The sequence below is a fragment of the Leucopleurus acutus genome, assembly GCF_964270905.1.
Source record: "Leucopleurus acutus genome assembly, chromosome: 8".
NCBI classification, from domain to species: domain Eukaryota; kingdom Metazoa; phylum Chordata; class Mammalia; order Artiodactyla; family Delphinidae; genus Leucopleurus; species Leucopleurus acutus.
Genome location: NC_139151.1, coordinates 100,791,270 through 100,809,219, shown reverse-complemented (window position 1 = coordinate 100,809,219; position 17,950 = coordinate 100,791,270). Strand labels below are relative to the sequence as shown.

Sequence of the window (17,950 nt, the reverse complement as noted above, 5' to 3'; positions counted from 1 at the left end):
GAGAACCAGGAGACTTGGGGCCAGAGGCCTCATAGGGGGCTGGGGAGTAAGGTCTCTTGACTGAGGACTAGAGACTGGAGGCTGGGTGTGGGAAACTTGAGGCTGGGGCATGGGATTGGGAACCAGAGAAACACAACTTGGGGCTATGGGAAGCCATCACATTGAACCCTGCCAGGAGGGCCCAGACAGCACCTTCAGGCCTCTGGGGACCAGAAAAGATGAGAGAAGGGGCAGCTGGATGGAGTTTGAGCTCCCAGGGCTGAGCCAGGGAAAGTCACAGAAGGCCACGCACAAAGGACACACTAAGGTGAGCAGAGCAAGGCCCCAGAGATGGAAGTGTCCAGGAAAGACTGGGGCAGGGAGACAAGCCCTCAAAGGGGCAGGAGTCCAGGGGACTGAAAGATGGAGGGAATGCCTAAAATGATCACATACTGGACCTGGAGGGTTTCTAGATAAGCTAGTCCAGAGTGAGTCAAGTATGTTCCTCAGATGCCAGCCCTAAAATATGCTCTACAGAAAGCTGGTTCTGTGGTGAAGTCAGTTTGGAAAACTGCGTGTTCTCTCTGCCTCTCCGAGATTTTTAGTGTACATTTGCCATTTAAAGGTTCTGATAGGTTCCTACAGTAAAGAAAGCCTAATGAATTTTCCGTTTTGTCACGGAAGTCTTTTTTCTTATAACTTACACCTACCAATGTCCTGCAACATAGACTTTGAGGAACAGTAGACTAGCCTCCCATTTTACTTCCAGGAAACCAAAGCTCAGAGGAGGAGAGTAATGTGCCCAGGGTTTCATGACCAGGAGAGGCAGAGCTGAGTAAAGCCCCAGGTGTCCCATTTTCAAAGAACATCAGGGCTGGGAAAGTCCTCTGGGACCATCTAGTGCATCTAGTCCTTCTTTGCCTTTGCCCTCAGTTCCATTTATGGATGGGTAGACTGAGGCTGGGAGAGGGGCCATGACTATTTCTCTCCCACAAGGTCTAGACTGGGCCCCCAACTTGACTCAGCCTGGTGCCCTGACAACTCTGGAACCAGATCATCCTCCCCAGCCAGGCCTACACTCACCCCACTACGGCCAGCTCCCACTGACCGTCCCTCAACCTTTCTTCACCTTTTTTCCTATTCTTAGGAAGTTCATGGACTCTGGTCTGTCCTGGTACCTTTCTCAGGATCATTTTATCTCCTCAGCTCATTCACCAACCCCACGGCTTCTGGGTCCTGGTTTCTCCTGTTCCCTCCCCAGTGTTGAACACAGTGCTGGGCATAGATTCCAGACTGTTCCCTCAGGATGGGGCTGCATTATCCATCTGGAGGAAGTAGGATATGTTATAGGCTGCGCTGTGTGGTTTTTAAACAGGAACTACTGGTTGACAGCTCTGGAGGCCTATCCCTGGAATGCAGGGCAAGGGAGCAAAAGATCCCCAGGAGGAGGGCTGAACTGGAGTGGGCTTTTCTTCCCATCTTCCCCCCACCCCAGGTGGTTTGCAGAGTCGGCCCACTGGCTGTTGGCGGCAGGAAAGCTAGAGCAGGCTGAGCGTGTGCTCAAGGAAGAGGTTCACATCCCTGGGAGAAAAACACAGAGATAAATACTCACCCCAGAAGTGAGGCAGCTTGAGGCCCAAGCAAGGCTGCTCCCCACCATCGAAAACCCAGACCCAGCCCGGCCTCCTCCCTCCCTCCCTGCACTGCCGCCATTTTCTGTTGGGAGGTCTCCCTTCAGACAAGGGCTTCCTGCCTCTGATATGCACCCAATCCCTCCCTTTCTGAGTCTCTGGTCCTCTGTGGGAAGGGGAAGAAGGGCAAGAAGGGTGGGGAAGTTTGGTCCCCCACCGCTGAGGGCTGTGTGCTCCCTACCCCTGCTGGCTGGGCACATCCCCTTCTCCACCTCCCCAGGGGACTCCAGCTTCAAGCAAACCACCGATGTGCCCGAGGGAAAGGCAGCTCCAGCCAGCAGGCCCCTCCCCCACCCTGGCCTCAGCCCTGGAGCTACGGGCCCTAACTCGATTGTGCACCGTTAATCACAGCGTGTGCCTGTGCCTGCCGGTGGAGTAAACAGGCGGCCTCCGAGGTCCTCTCAAACTCATCAATCCCTGCCTTGGTCGGGCCTCCTTTGGCGCTGGGGCTGGCAGGAGGCGCCAAGGGGGCGGGGAAGGAGGGCCACGGAACCAGGGTCGTGTTAGACCCTGGCAGAAAGTCTGGTTGCCCCACAAGCCAGGGATATGGGTGAGGAGGAAAGGAGAGATGTGGGTACACTGACATTGACATTTGGGGCATCTTTAGGATAGGGGCAAAAGCAATGATCGGGAATCAACTGCCTAGCTCTGGGACTTAGTAGCCATTCGACCTTGACAGATTACAGAAACACTCAGTGCCTCAGTTTCCTCATCTATAAAATGGGGATAATAATTCTATCTACTTCCTCGGGTTGCTATGAAAATTAAATTAGTGGAAACAGGTACAACACTGAGAACGGTGCCCACACACAGTTGGGGCTATGTGTTTGTTAAATAAATGGGACAAGAGAATGAATGACTGGGAGAGACACCGGCTTAGCAAGTTCCGGCAATCCTCCTCTGCCTTATAAATGGCCTAAAGAGTTCTCGTCTAGTTAGACTGCAAAACCTGCAAACTCTGGTGGAGTCAGGAGGGCAGAATGAGTTAACCTAACCTCTCTGGGCCCCAGTTTTCTGTCGAATGGAGATCATAACTGCGCCTATAGCACGGAGTTGTTAGGAGGATTGAATGAGAAAGTTCATGAAAGCATTTATGAATGCGATAGCCAGTAGCGAGCGCTGCAAGGAAGGGCAGCCAGCTCTTGTTTCTTCCTAGAGCTGGATCTGCACCATCCTTTACCCACCCCTGCCAAAGAAAGGCCCGCACTGTAGGCCATGAAGGATGAATGTGTACTATCACTTCTCTCCCTGCGAAGGAAAATGGGCGCTGGGCACCAGGCACACGCCAGCCCCCGGCACCCCGGCTTCTCGCTGCCCCGTTCCCGGGCACAGAGCTGGGCGGGCCGCTAGGGGGCGCTGCGGGAGGTGCGGAGCGCAGTGGGTACCGCTGGAGCGTCCCGGGCAGCCGGCACTGAGGAGGGGGGAACCCCGAGCCGAGCCTGGGTGGTCCGCGATGCGGCAGGCGGGAAGGGTGAGAGGCAGCCCCCTGCCCACCGACGGACGCGCTGCGCCCGCGCGGGGGCTAGGCTGTCGCCGAGAGGTTGGTGGGAGAGTGAGCCGGCGTAGGCTCCACTCGCCTGGCTCCGTCCCACTCCTCGCCTTCGTGGGCTTCGAGCTTCGGTCTCCGCCTCGGTGGGGAACTCGAAGACAAAGCGTACACGCCCACGGGAGTCGGAGGGAGGGGTGTTACCAGGAAAAGAAGCAAATTTAGCTGTGTCGGGGGCAGGGGACCCCGAAATCGGTCTGCCTCCCCCGGTCACTCCCTGGGCGCGCGGACTCAGCTACAGAGAGTTTGGGAGAAGCCTTGGGCATCCGGACCTCAGGGCCGGGATCCCGCCTGAAGTTTCCGCCCAAAGCTCCATACGATTTCTCTCCAGCAGCCTCATGTCGTCCTAGTGCTGGGCCGGGGCCCCTATACCATGTGGCGGGAGACATGGGTGCCCAATGTCCACTGACCAAGCATAGCAAAGTCGACTCTGTTAATCAGATTTTTCGAGCTGTTTTTGGCCATAGAGATTTGAGCGAGAGGCACGGGCCTCCACAGTGCGAGGAAAAGTGCGCCTTTCCTCCATCCGGGCCGCACGTCCACAGTGCGTCCGACTCCTAGGCGGCAGCAAGTGACCTGGACTCCGAGGTCCTGTCCTCATAGGCAGGACAAAGAATGCTAACCGGCGCCCTGTGGGAACACAGTTCCTCCCCGCGGCCCAGTCCGGCCGGGATCCAGAGATTCGTCCAGGATGCTTTGCCTCGGTTCTCAGCGATCACCACCACCGTCCGACCCCGGGCGTCCTGTTAACTCAGCCCCACCCGCCAAAAGGACTAGGCAGCGCCTCGCAGGTTCAGGCGGCGCGAGAAGCCCCTCTCCGGGCCGCCCGAACCCATCCTTTCTTCGGAAGCTGACCTCGAGGCTTCGGGGCTGGTGGAGCGGGGCTCTTGAGGGCTCTCCACGTGCCCCGAGGCTCCCAGCACAGAGCCAGGCCGGGGAGGTGAAGCGCCCGGGAGGTGAAGGGGAGATTGTTTCTAAGAGGCTTAACTTCGGAACTAGACTCGGAAAACCCCGATTTCCTGTCCAAGATGATGCCTTTGTTGTGGCCACTTTCGCCCCGGCCTTCGGGCAGCAGGGACTGCGGGGGTCCCTTCCTAGGCCTGCTCTATCCGCAGCCCCGCCCTGGATTTTAGTTTCTCCTTTTAAATCTGGGACTTAGTCCCTCCCGGAATCCCCGCCGTCGGGAAGGTGAGACAGAGGGGGTAACGAGACTGGGGGCCTAAAGCAATGGGGGCTGGGAGGTGGGGGGCGGGATGGGGGCGGATCAAGGAAGGGTGCCCTGAGGACAACGGGCTGCCTCCCTCCTGGGGTCGGAATGGAGGTCACTTCCCACCGCGGGTGAGACCACCAACCCAGGCCCGTTCCAGAGGGCACTGAGGACCAACCAGCTCAGCTTCCTAGGTCTGGTGGGGGCCAAGAGGATAGCCCACTGCCGCCTCCTTCTCCCAGAACAGAGGAAGCAGCTCTGAGAAGCGGCAAGTTTATCTGGGTTTGAGGTCCTTAGGTGAGTTCAAGCCGAGGGTGAGGGTTAAACTGAGGGGCTGCGAGCGCGCAGCATGAGCGCGCTCACTTCCTTTCCCCACCCCCGCGCGGCATTCAGACGGGATCCCCGACCTTTTAAAAATGCTGTCACAGGTTTCTGGCAACCCTGAAACTGCAGCCTCCACGCTCCCACCCCGACCCCAGTCCCAGGATGCCCCCAGGCACACTGACCGCACCCCACACGAAACCCCCGGGGGATGCGCGCCGCTTATACATCTACTCATCTGTAAAATGGGAATAATAATAGAACCTCCCTCAGAGAGCTGTTGTGAGAAACAAACTAGTTAATGAATTAAGAGCCCTTAGCAGCGCCTGGCACGTAGTAAGTGCTCAATACGAGTTATAAATAACGATGATAATGGTTGTCACTTGTAGCAAACGCCAGTGCCAAGTTTAACCTGCAACCGATGATCAAACAGGGCTGTCAGGAAAGTAGTTCTAGTGCCGTCGCTGATGAAACAGTCGTAGAGAGGGGCACCGACTTGCTCTGCGCGGTTCCACTGGCAAGAGGCAAACCTGGATTCGCACCCAAGGCAGCTTCTCTCTTCGCCCACGTGAGGAAGCTGAGAGAGGGGCCCAGCCACGCGGGGCGACCCCGTGTTCCCTCGGTGGCCTGGAGGAGTGACCCCTCCGCCCAGCGACCAAAAACAGCAGCCGACAGGAGCCGATGCCCAGGGGTCCTGTACCGACCGGGGTCCCACGCGGCCGGAGAGAAAAGAGAACTGGCTGGGGTCAGGCCGGGCCGCGCGAGGGCGGCTGGGGGGCGCGCGGGGGCGCGGCTGGACCCCCACGTGCGCCGCCTGCCGCTGCTTAGCCGAGCCCTTTGTCGGGAGCAGCCGCGTTCGTGCAGCACTCGGTGGCTTAAAATAAAGACAATGTTCCCAGCCTCCCTGCGGCTAAATCCGGCGCGGGTGCGGGGGCGGCGAGAGAGCCGGGCGGGAGAGCTTCTCCCGGCCCTACCTCCCTTCTCCCTTCCTGCCTCAGTTTCCCCATCTGGTGAGGGGACCTAGCCAAGCCTGGGCCTAGAACAGCCATACAGTCGGGGTTGGGGCGGGGGGCATCAACCCCCTGCCTCCGCGGCTGCACGGACTTAAGGCGCAAAAACCTCTTGGGACAAGAGGGGCGCTCAGGAGGAGGCAAGGGAAAGCTGGACACCCTCCTCTCCCGCCTACAAAATAAGTGTTTTTATTTCTAAAGGGACGTGTGCAGAGGCGGTGGGAGAAGAGAAGGGAGACCAAGGAGACTGGGGGGAGGGGGCAAGGAGAGAGCCTGATTCAGACTCGGAAATGGATGTTGAGCGTGGAGGCCTAACACCCACACACTCAGCCACGTGTACGCGCACAAGTACACGCAGCCCCACCGCGCGCACAAGCCGCAGCCGCAAACCGAGCACAACCCAGCAGGGGCAGCGGGAGTCCGCGGCCGCGGGCGGGGACTGGTGGAGCGCTGACCCGCCCCTGACCCGCCAGCTGGCTCCGGGGCGGGAGGGGTTGCTCAGATTCCTCTCCAAGCGGCAGCATCTCCTGGACTTCGGAAGGGAGGGGTACAGGGCGCTTGCTCTCGCCTCAGCTGGCTTCGAGAAGCAGAGATGCCCCCACATGGACCTGCCACGTGTGCCTACCACTGGCATGATGGCTGCTGGCCACGCCCCAGGGACTCCAGTTTCTGCTCCACCGGCCTCCCTTGGCATCCGGGCTCCAGCCTGAGGAAGCCCCAGGTTACCCCCAGGCATCAGGATTGAGAGGGGGTGCTGGGTGGCGGAAAGGGCAGGGGGCAAGCGGTGGGGCAGGTCCCAACCGCCTGACCCACTCCAGAGCCGTGGGCTCAGAGCCCGGAACCTGAGTGCAGACACCTGCCAACCACGTTTTAAACACGCCTCTCTGCTCTTCGGTTTTCTCATCTACATCGTGGGGATGACAGTTGACCCTGGTCCTTCCCACCTTCCAACCCAGGGCTTCAGCATGGCCCAGTGAAGCAAAGGCCCGGCAGCCCAGCGGCAGCCTCCCCATGTCTGCTCCACAGTCAGCTCCCCAGGAGGTCTCAAGGGCCAGGTGAGGGTGGGGCAGGACCCAGGTCTCTAGAGCTAAAGGCCCCCAGGGGTTCTATCTCTGAGGAAACTCAACACAGAAATCCAAACCGGCCTGGGGGAGAGGGGTGCTGGCCAAGCAGTTGGACTAAGGGATGTGGAGAGGAAGGGCAGGCTCATCACTTCCCAGGTGCACACCTGTGAGCCCCGAGTGGGAGTCAGGGGAGACGGAGTTTGACAAGCTGGGAGGAGAGCTGTCTGTCTGCCTGTCTGTCTTCCGAGTGGAAGCTGGGGGTGGAACAGGCAGGGTGGTAGAGGCTGCCTCCCTTGTCAGAATTAGCAAGTCCCACAGTTGGGCAACACTCAGACACACACCGAATACAGACACACACACGTCCCGGCTCCAGACCCACAGGGCGACACCTGCATTTACACCGGCTGCGTGATGACATGCGACTCAGGGACACACATGTGCGGGGCACTCAGCAACGCGTGGAGCAGGCATACGGCCCCCCACTCGTCCCCGCAAACCAGACACCCGTGTGCCCTCACACCCAGCTGTGTGGCAGGGACAGAAAACAGCGCACCGCCCAGCATGCGGGCTCATCCGTTCGGCCCCGGGCGGGTGAGCCAGCCCTCTGGGTCTGTTCCAAGTTGGAGCCTCTCACGTGAGGCCCAATGTGTCATTTCCAAACAGAAGGAATCTAGCTCCTTCGCAGTAGGGAGGAAGAGCAGGGTGTGGGGCTGGGCGGGCGGGCGCGTGGGCATGTGCAGGGGGCAGGGCGTATGTGGAGGGAAACAGGCATGCGAATGCCGGGGTGTGTATGGTGGGGCATGGTGCACGCGGGTTGGGGTCTCTAAGGTTGGGGGGGGAAGGAGCCCGGGAAACAGTATGCCTTTGTGAGGGTGTACGTGTGTGTGTGTGTGTGTGTGTGTGTGTGCGCGCGTGTGCGTGCGCCGCCGAGTCTGTGTGCATTGGGTGTGGGTGTTTGTCTCCCTGTATCTGCCTTCTCTCCCGTTCTGGACTTTTAGCCTTCCTGGGCTCATCTTCCTCATGCCCTACACCCTCCCTCTCAGGACTCGAATTTGGTGCCCTAGTGGAGAAGGGGGCCACGCTCCAGGACCCAGTCCAACCCCAGACGCTGCCTAAGGCTTCCCTCCAGCTCCCCCTCCCTTCCTTTCCTCTCTTTTCTCCCTCCCTCTCTTTCTCTTCCTCCCTCCCCCCCCCCCAGGCTGGCGTGCCAGGGGGTGGGACATGCCAATCACTAGCTGTGCTTCTCCGGCTGCCAGCACAGGGCACAGCTCCCCCCAGGAGCCAGGTGTTTGGGTCCCTGGAGACACCGTCGGCCCCCGGAGAGGCAGTGGAACTGAGGAACCTTCAGCCCTCTCTCCAGCCCCATGGTGAGTACATTTGGGAGGGGCTCCACCGAGGTGGGGGCAGGAGAAGCAGGGTCCTTGAGCAACGCAGGGACCAGAACCAGAAGGAAATGGGGATGGACCCCAGACAGACGAGGGGGCCGGGGGGGCTCTAGAGGCCAAGGGGGCTCTGTAGCTTTGGACACTGGCTGCTCCAAGTACCCCATCTCCTGGCTTCGAGTGGATACACCTAATGTTTTTCTGGGATTCAGCTGGGAAAGGAGATGGAAACCCCCTTAGGAAACTGGACCTGGAGCCCAGAAGGGATTAGGTTGCCACATAGCAGTCAGAGTCCCCAAATCCCAGGGACAGAGTGGGGAGGGCAGGGGGCCAGGGGGTAGCCCTTGCCACCAGGATCCTGTGGGAAGTTGACCCCCAAAAAAACTGGGGTGCCAGTCCCAGAACCTCCTCCTCTCCTCCCTCAGGGAACCCTGAATCCCACCACCCCCATCCACCTTCAACCCCTCCAAGATGGACTGAACCAGGCTGCTGGCCCGATGGACAAGCAGGATACCAAGGTGGGTGCCGGGCCAGAAGCCAGCAGGAGACCATGTCAAGAGCTCCCGGGCTCTTGGGGCGTATGGGCACATGGATGGCCGTGCCAGCCAGGGAACACGGTCCCGGTGTGTGCAGCCACCCAGAGGGCCCTCCCTATGTCCATAGCACCTCGGGCTCCCGCAGGGCAGGTGTCAACCCTAAGTCCAGGTGATGCATAGTTACTAATGGGCACCCATGCCAGGTACCCATCCTAGGACCCCCAGAGCACAATGTGGGGATGGGCTGGAGGCCAGGAGCTCTGATTCTCGCAGGGCGCCAGCTCCTGAGCTGGCAGCGGGGAGGGGTCGGGCGGCGTTCACTGGGTCACTCAGACAAATGCTGCCTGGGGTTATCAGTGCCAGTGGACAGGGGTTCACTGCTTCCCACAAAACATACCTGCGGATGGACCCAGGGCCTCCTGCCCAACTGGCTGGAAGCAGCCGGACAGTCTCCTGCCCCTGAGAAATCAGCTGCTCACTGAGCTGTCAGGTACGAGTTAGTTCTCTGCCCCTTGACCTCAGCCACCAGGCAAGCCATGATCGCCACTGCATTCCGGAAGGCAGGGGAGGAAATGACGAAGTGGGGCTGCAGAAGGTGTGACTCTTGGCTCTTCGGCTGGGGCCTGAGGTCTGAGAACTAGATTCCCAAGTGCGAAGAGGAGTCAGAGTGTCAAGAAGGGAGTAGGTAGAGGTCACATCAGACTTAAAAGGAGCCTCCCCATTGTACAGATGGAGAGACTGAGGCTGAGGAAGGGGAAGGGATGTGCTCATGGTCACAGAAGGGATATTTAGGGGTGCAGCTGGGGCTTGGACCCCATACTCCTCACCCTCAGCACGGCGCTGAACTCCTACCTCCCTGATCAGGATGACAGGGTGGGGGAAGCAGCGAGCTCTGTGAACGGGAGCTTGGGCTTCTGGGCGGGCGGGGGAGAGGTGGGTGAATATCTCCCTAGGTTTCCGTTCTGCTGTGATGCCATGGTGATGCCTAGAAAGATGGAGGAGGGAGGGAGGGAGGGAGGGAGAGACAAGAAAGGAAATGGGGAGGGGAGCGGGGAGGGGAGCGCAAGGAGTGAAGAGCAGGGGGCATGCGGAGTGTAGAACGAGGGGCAGGGCACTTCTGATGCCACCTGGCAGAGTGAGGTCTAGGGCCCAGCCTGCTAACTGCCAGGCTCTGACATGGTCCGGCTGAAGTTGGGCAACTGGTTAAGGTCCACCAACAGCGAGGGTATGTGGCACTGATTCTAAGGCTGACGCTCCTCTTCCGGTTCAGCCGTGCGTTTATGAAAATTTAACTGATGGCTGCTGCCCTCCGCAGGGCTAGTTGGCACTCCCAGTGGTGACTGTTGAGCCTGAAAAGGTGATAAATTGTATCAGTTCACCCCTTCCTTTCCAAGGCCAGACATCAGAGGTGGACGTTTTATGTACCTTTAATGGTGCTACCTTCAGAGAAAAATTAAGCCCGGGGGAGAGAGCCACCTCTGACAGGCTGGCTTCTGGGTTAAGGCCCCAGCAGAAGGGACAGGTCAGTAGGCCTGGCCAGAGGAGCGCCCTCGATGCACTTGTGAGGTCCCAGGTGCCCAGCCCCACATCCCTCACCTCGTACCTCCTTCTCCCCAATATCGTCCATTCTCTCCAGCCAGGGTTCTGCCGTCTTCCACGTCCAGAATCACAAGATGGCTTCACTCCCCATTCCTGAATCTCTTCCCCAGCACCCCCTCATTCTCTGCCTCCCCTTCTGCTCTCCTTGGCCAGTGGTAAGATTCAGAAAGCCCTAGTGTTCAGGAATCCCTCTCCCCAGCAATCTCTCCCCTCCCCCTTCCTCTCACCAACCAGATGCCCGGCCCCCGGGGACTGGTCCAGGACGCTGGCGGTCAACAGTCTGGCCTGCTCTGCTAGAGGCTCTGACCTCATCCCTTAACTCTTTGAGCCCAGGCTGAAGTTTTCCTCCCCAACGCTGACAGGCGCCATCCCATGCCCGTGCCTGTCCTGTTACCTCACTCGACTTCCCTGCAGCAGGTGAGGCAGTGTTTCCTTGGTCCATTTTACAGATAAGGATGTTCTTGGGTATTTTGCTCTCAAGCCAGGTAGGGCCTCACCGAGGGGACAGGCACCTGGCAGGTGAAGGGATGCAGGAACTGGACAGAGCAGAGACACCACACTCTGCAGCCAGTTCAAACTGCCATGCCCTCACCCCCGCCGCCACAGGCTCATCCTCGTGCCCGAAGTCCCGAAGCCAATCAGGAGAATCCCGTGTACACATTCATGGATTCACTCCACAGATATTTACTGAGCAACTGATGTGTGCCAAGCAAAGAGCTACAGCTGGGCCACCCCCTTCCCATAGCACTGTGATCATACATCCCTAGAGAGATGACAGACACTGTCACACACATACACACGCAGAGGCCAGATTCTAAAGGAAGGACTGATTCCTCCCTATTGACTGATTCAAACTAGGGTTTGGCCAATCTAGCTAGTCAAAGTGGGCAAGGAGGCTCTGCACCCCCCAATCCCCACAGCAGTTTAGGGTAGGGGCCCAAGAGGTTAGCCCCAGAGGCAGACTACCTGGGTCCAAATCCTGGCTGCACTGCTGATGAGCCGTCAGGTCCTTAAGGTCTGAAAGCCTCACTGCCCCTTTTGCAAATTGAAGATAATAGAACCTACTTCCCAAGGGTTTGTAACAGGTCAGTTAAATCATGTATGTAATGCTTAGAGCCGTGTCTAGTTATAGTAAGCAGTCTGTAAATATTAGTTGCTGTGATATTATTAATAATATTATTAAAAGCTCCCAACAACCTTCATCAGGAAGCCACAGCGCTGGGCAGAAAAGCACCGCCTGCTTCCTTTCCACCTTCCTGTACCCCAGACACCCTCAGAGGATGAGTCCCAACCCATCCTCACCCTCATTATTTCTTATTCTCACTCAGCAATGCACACACCCTCACATACAAACACTCATCCTACAGGAGGGTGACCAGGTCAGGACAATCACTTGCCCAAGGTCACACAGCAAGACAAGAGCAGAGATGGGGCTTGAAGCAGAGGCAGTGCAAGGACTTCCTTGAGGAGTCTCCCCGGCAGGCCCTGCAATCCTCATTTACCAACTCCCCCAACCCCATGGATGTTTTCACAGAATATGCTATGCAAATACAGCTTCCAGCCCCCCTTTCAACCAGACGGCTAACCCTAAGCCCCTCCTTCGTAGAAATTCTGGAGCTGCGGCTGAACCCTGGCACCCTGACTTTCAGCCCAGAGCTCGTCCCCGCAGGGGAATCAGCCACAATCACCGGAAGCCATGTTCCTTCTCAGCCATCAACTCGCTGACCCTTCAGTAGCCTTGAAGAGGCAGAGGATTGCCCCCAATAAGGAGATAAGGAGACTCACCCAAGGTCACCCAGCAAGGACCAGAGCAGGAACCTTATCTGGAGCAAATTCCTGTCCAAGAGGGGTTTGGGGGAGGACTCCCACTTCTGATGGTGGAGGAAGGGCAGAGTCATTGACAGCCCTGTTCTTGGGCTGAATCTCAGGGGCTCAGAAGGTCCAGGGGGTGGCAAGAACCAGGGTCCAGTTCCCCAGAACTTCTGCCCTTCTCCTTCGCCGAGCTGTCCCCGATGGGAGCCCATAGGTGGGGCAGAGAGGGTCCACCAAGCGGAAGGAGTGCAGGCATCGGAGCCTGCAGGTCCCGGGCTGAGAGGAGCTGAGTGAGCCTTCAGCCTTTGCAGCCTCACCTCTGGGATGTGGTCCATTTCACAGATGAGGGTGTCCTTGGCTAGTTTTCAAGCTATTTTGAGATCTTGATGCTCTCGAGTCATCTTGAGATCTTGGTTTCAGGAGCCTGTAAACTCTCCCCAGATGTCAGCCTGGTCCAACTCCTCCACTGTACAGATGAGCAGTCTGGGGACCAGAGAGGGGCTGTGCCTGGGGTCTGGAGGGGAAGGGGCAGGTAAGAGTTCGCTGAGCAGTGGATCGGAATGAGGAGATGGGAATAATAGCAGAGGACTTTGACTGAGTGTCATTTCAGTGCCAGGCACTTTGGATACTATTATCCCCATCAGCTCAGGGCTGCAGGGCTGCAGGGAAGGAAAGGTTAAGTCGTTGCCGATGATCACACAGCTAGGAAGGGACAGCTTGGAGATTCAAACCTAGGGCTGTGGTCCGCAATGCAGGAATTAGGGTGAGGCAAGTGAGGTACTCGCCTTGGAGCAAAATTTCAAGGTGGGGGGCTCACAAAAATACCTCAATAGTCAAGATAAATAATATTGTAATGTAATATTTTTAAAAATCAAATAGCAAACTACAGCCCACAGGTGGTCTGCTTTTGCAAATCAAGTTTTGTCAGAACCAGGGCCAGGATTAGTGCGAGGCATGGGTGATAGGGGTGTTTGTGCAAGTGTGGGGTTGGGTCCTGTCTTGGTTTAAAATTGTGTTCATCATGGATGTTTTGCATTGATTTCTATTCTTTAAATATTTCATTAAAATGTTATTTTCTTGATTGACTGAGTTTGGGGCATCTCCTTAAATTTTGCACCCAAGACAAGTGCCTCACTCCCCCCGCCCTAGTCCTAGCCCTGCTGTGGCATAAGGGCCATGTACAATGGCAGAACACTTGGCCGCAACACGCCCAGACAGACGGGAGGCCCCTACGGCTGTGGAGGGTACAGCCTCTCACGCCCTAAAGCTCCTCTTCTGACCCAGCCTTTGCACATCTTGGCTGAGGAAGCCGCTGGCGGCTACAGAGCTGCTCCGGGGCACCCAGGGGTTGGGGGGTGAGGCAGCACCCAGTCTAGGAATCGGGAGACCTTGAGCTACACAATGCCTTCTTCCCTTTTTTCTCTGGGCCTCAGTTGCTCGATTTCTGCAATGGGCACAAACAGCAGTGAGACCAGAAGATCAAAGGGACAAGAGTTGTTCAGAGTCACCTTGTCAAGGGTGGTTCCCACCAGCGGCCTCGCGGGGAAAAGCCCCAGCACCCGCAGTCTGATCTCAGCCTCCCGCCCAGCACCTGACTTTGGTTAAGGGAGGAGGATACACCAAAACTCAGTAAGCAAGATAAATCATATTTTAATGTAATATTTCTTAGTTCAAATTGGCAAACTATGGCCCCCAGGCCGACCACCAGTTTTTATAAATAAAGTTTCATTGGAACAGACTGCTTGGGCTCCAGTTCTGGTTCCTACCTTAGCTGTGTGATCTTGTGCATATTCTCATGCTTTTCTCAGCCTCAGTTTCTTCATCTGTAAGATGGAGAGAAAAACAACCCCTAGGTCATAGGTTCCCCATTAAGGTTAAGTGAGATAGGGCACATAAGTGCTCTGAGCGGCGACTGGCCCTCAGGGACGCTAAATAATAGCAATGACCGTTATTATTAGTTGCTGTTGTCCCAGTATTAGATTTTTTTTTTTTTCTTCTGGCTGTGCCACTTGGCATGCGGGATCTTAGTTCCCCGACCGGGGATCGAACCCATGGCCCCTGCAGTGGAAGTTCAGAGCCCTAACCACTGGACCACCAGGGAATTCCCCATAGTATTAGAAATTTTTAATCAAAGAAGCAGACACTGGGATTCCCTGGTGGCGCAGTGGTTGAGAGTCCACCTGCTGATGCAGGGGACACGGGTTCATGCCCCTGTCTGGGAGGATCCCACATGCCGCGCAGCGGCTAGGCCCGTGAGCCATGGCCGCTGGGCCTGCGCGTCCGGAGCCTGTGCTCCGCAACAGGAGAGGCCACAACAGTGAGAGGCCCGCATACCACCAAAAAAAAAAAAAGACACTTCTAGGCAGGAGGGAGCCCTCGCTACTACCCGTGCTAAGAGTCAACGGGAACTTAGTGCTTACCATGGACCAGGGCTGTTCTAGGTACTTTATATCTATTGACTCTTTAAGCCTCGCAATAATTCCTCGATGTATTAGCTAGGGACTAACATTATCCCCGTTTGTCAGTTGAGGAAACCGAGGCACATAACAGTTACATCGCTAGCGGAGACCACACACCCAGTACGTGGTGTAGCCTGGATTCAGATGTGGACAGTCTGACTCCAGAGTCTGGGTCCTTCAACTGGGACGTCACCTGTGCCCCCTCACGTGCAAATTGTCCCAGACACACAAGCACTGACAGCCACAGCTTTTCTTGCTTGTTCTGTCACACTCTGAATTCATGCTGAGAGTCGCTGTCACACACACTGACAGTGCACCCAAGTCACACACCGCCGAGGCATCCGTCATGCGGCGACCCCCCCACAGACTCTCTGTCACAGACCAGGTCCCAAGAAACGTCAGGGCTTGCTGGGCCCAACGTCTCTCCCTCGGAATTTTTCCAACCGTACAGCCCCTGAAGCCACAGCTGCAGGTAGGAGGAGACCCCAATCCCTTCAACACACGGAAGGATGCCTGAAGCCCAGAACAGGAAGGAAGCGGTCAACACATACAGCAGCGAGGCCGTGGCTGAGCGGTCGAGGCCTCTGCCCGGCCAGTAGTCACTGAGAGCTGTGGCTTTTCTCTCTTCCCACCCTGAGTGCCTGAGCTGCACTCCAGCTTCAGGAAAAGTCTGGGGCATCTTCTGGTTCCCCTTGCTGCCCTCCACTCAGCTGGGGCCCAGGAACCGAGTGGGGAGGTAGAGGAGTCCTCCCACACCTCCTCTGGGGCCAGACCCCCGCTTATCTGGGAGCTGAGGCCCTCGCGCCTGCTGCCTGCTTTTACTCCGGATCGTCAACCACCGGCAAGTGTCCAGGCCCAGCACAACGTCCCCCGCTGCCCCCACTGAGGGTCCGATCCAACCCCAAACTGCGCACAAGCACACACACTCAGGCGCACACACGCAGCACCCCTCTGCTCCCATCTCTTCCCCACCCCCCCCACCCCCCCCCCCCCCGTCTTCTCTGGAGCCCTCCCCCACCTTCCTGTCTCTCCTTATTTGATGGAAGAATCCCACCGGGTCTTCACGTGCTCCGAGAGTGAGCGAGGGAGGTGGGTTCTGATCACATTCACCACGTGTGTCGCCACGGCCAGGTCTTGGAGTTGCTCGGAGCCATGGTCGCCTCAGTGAAATGGGGACCATAAGAGACCTTCCTCCTACAAATGTTCAACAATTAAATTAGGTAATTCAGTTAAGCGCTTAGCACTGTTTCTGGCATGTAGTAACTACTCAGTAAATGAGAGCTTTAATAAAATTGAGTGAAATGCTTTGAAAATTTGGCAGTCCCGTATACAAAGCGAGTCTCCCCACTCCTGCCACGTGATCAAGACAAGCGTTAGTAGCGATTTCCCGATGAGAAAATTGAGGCTCCGCGTCTGAATGGTGGAGTGGGAATGAGGACTCAGATCTCTGGATTCCAAAGCCATCCCCCTCCCCCTGTGCTGCTGGTAAATCCATTCAAGGCTGGGAAAGTGCATTAAAAGTGATCTGGTGTGGGCACCAGTAAGGGGGGTGTGACGCTGTCTGGCCTGCAGCTCCGAGAAGGCAGAGGCTTTGCTCCCGGCACCTTCCACTCTGGACTCTGGGAGACGTCCAGCAGCCCAACCCAAGCCCGTGTCCTCTCTTTTCAGGTGATGACCGCCCCCAAGGAAGGCCTGTACTGTGACTAGAGGAAGGGGCTGTCCCCCATCGACCCCGCCCAGCCACCATGAATACCTCAGCCCCACCCGCCGTCAGCCCCAACATCACCGTCCTGGCACCGGGAAAGGGTCCCTGGCAAGTGGCCTTCATTGGGATCACCACGGGCCTCCTGTCACTGGCCACGGTGACCGGCAACCTGCTGGTACTCATCTCCTTCAAGGTCAACACGGAGCTCAAGACGGTCAACAACTACTTCCTGCTGAGCCTGGCCTGTGCCGACCTCATCATTGGCACCTTCTCCATGAACCTCTACACCACGTATCTGCTCATGGGCCACTGGGCTCTGGGCACGCTGGCCTGTGACCTCTGGCTGGCCCTGGACTACGTGGCCAGCAACGCCTCGGTCATGAACCTGCTGCTCATCAGTTTTGACCGCTACTTCTCCGTGACCCGGCCCCTGAGCTACCGCGCCAAGCGCACACCCCGCCGGGCGGCCCTGATGATCGGCCTGGCCTGGCTGGTTTCTTTCGTCCTCTGGGCCCCAGCCATCCTCTTCTGGCAGTACCTGGTAGGGGAGCGGACGGTGCTGGCCGGGCAGTGCTATATCCAGTTCCTCTCCCAGCCCATCATCACCTTTGGCACAGCCATGGCTGCCTTCTACCTCCCCGTCACGGTCATGTGCACGCTCTACTGGCGCATCTACCGGGAGACAGAGAACCGGGCCCGGGAGCTGGCGGCCCTGCAGGGCTCCGAGACGCCGGGGAAGGGGGGCGGCAGCAGCAGCAGCTCAGAGAGGTCCCAGCCAGGGGCTGAGGGCTCCCCGGAGACCCCTCCAGGGCGCTGCTGCCGCTGCTGCCGGGCCCCCCGGCTGCTCCAGGCCTACAGCTGGAAAGAGGAGGAGGAGGATGAAGGCTCCATGGAGTCCCTCACGTCCTCGGAGGGTGAGGAGCCCGGCTCTGAGGTGGTGATCAAGATGCCCATGGTGGACCCCGGGGCGCAGGCCCCCCCCAAGCAGCCGCCCCGGAGCTCCCCGAATACGGTCAAGAGGCCGACCCGGAAGGGGCGTGAGCGAGCGGGCAAGGGCCAGAAGCCCCGTGGGAAGGGGCAGCTGGCCAAGCGGAAGACCTTCTCGCTGGTCAAGGAGAAGAAGGCGGCTCGGACCCTGAGCGCCATCCTGCTGGCCTTCATCCTCACCTGGACACCGTACAACATCATGGTGCTGGTGTCCACTTTCTGCAAGGACTGTGTCCCCGAGACCCTGTGGGAGCTGGGCTACTGGCTGTGCTACGTCAACAGCACCATTAACCCCATGTGCTACGCGCTCTGCAACAAGGCCTTCCGGGACACCTTCCGCCTGCTGCTGCTCTGCCGCTGGGACAAGCGTCGCTGGCGCAAGATCCCCAAGCGCCCCGGCTCTGTGCACCGCACCCCCTCCCGCCAATGCTGAGGGCCCCTCGCCTGCGTCCCTCCACCCCAGGCCCCGGTGGAAAGCGGGCAGGCGCTGTGACCTCAGACCCAGGGCCCTGCTCGGGCCTCACCAGCCTTCCCGGGCCCCTAGGTCACCTTCCTGCACAGCCCAGGGAGACCCTGCCAACTTTCCAAATTTTGCTGTTCCCAGGCAGGGAGGGGCACCCGGGGAACTAGTTTTTCTGTTCCCTGCTGGGTG

General features: G+C 58.0%; 1 protein-coding gene across 1 annotated transcript; it reads left to right on the top strand.

Annotated features, from left to right (window-relative positions):
* Positions 1-16,351: 16,351 nt before the first annotated feature.
* Positions 16,352-17,731, top strand: CHRM1 (cholinergic receptor muscarinic 1; the record flags this gene model as incomplete). Its single annotated transcript, XM_082844240.1, has 1 exon — positions 16,352-17,731. The coding sequence occupies one exon, from the start codon at positions 16,352-16,354 to the stop codon at positions 17,729-17,731; it is 1,380 nt and encodes a 459-aa protein (XP_082700366.1).
* Positions 17,732-17,950: the final 219 nt, after the last annotated feature.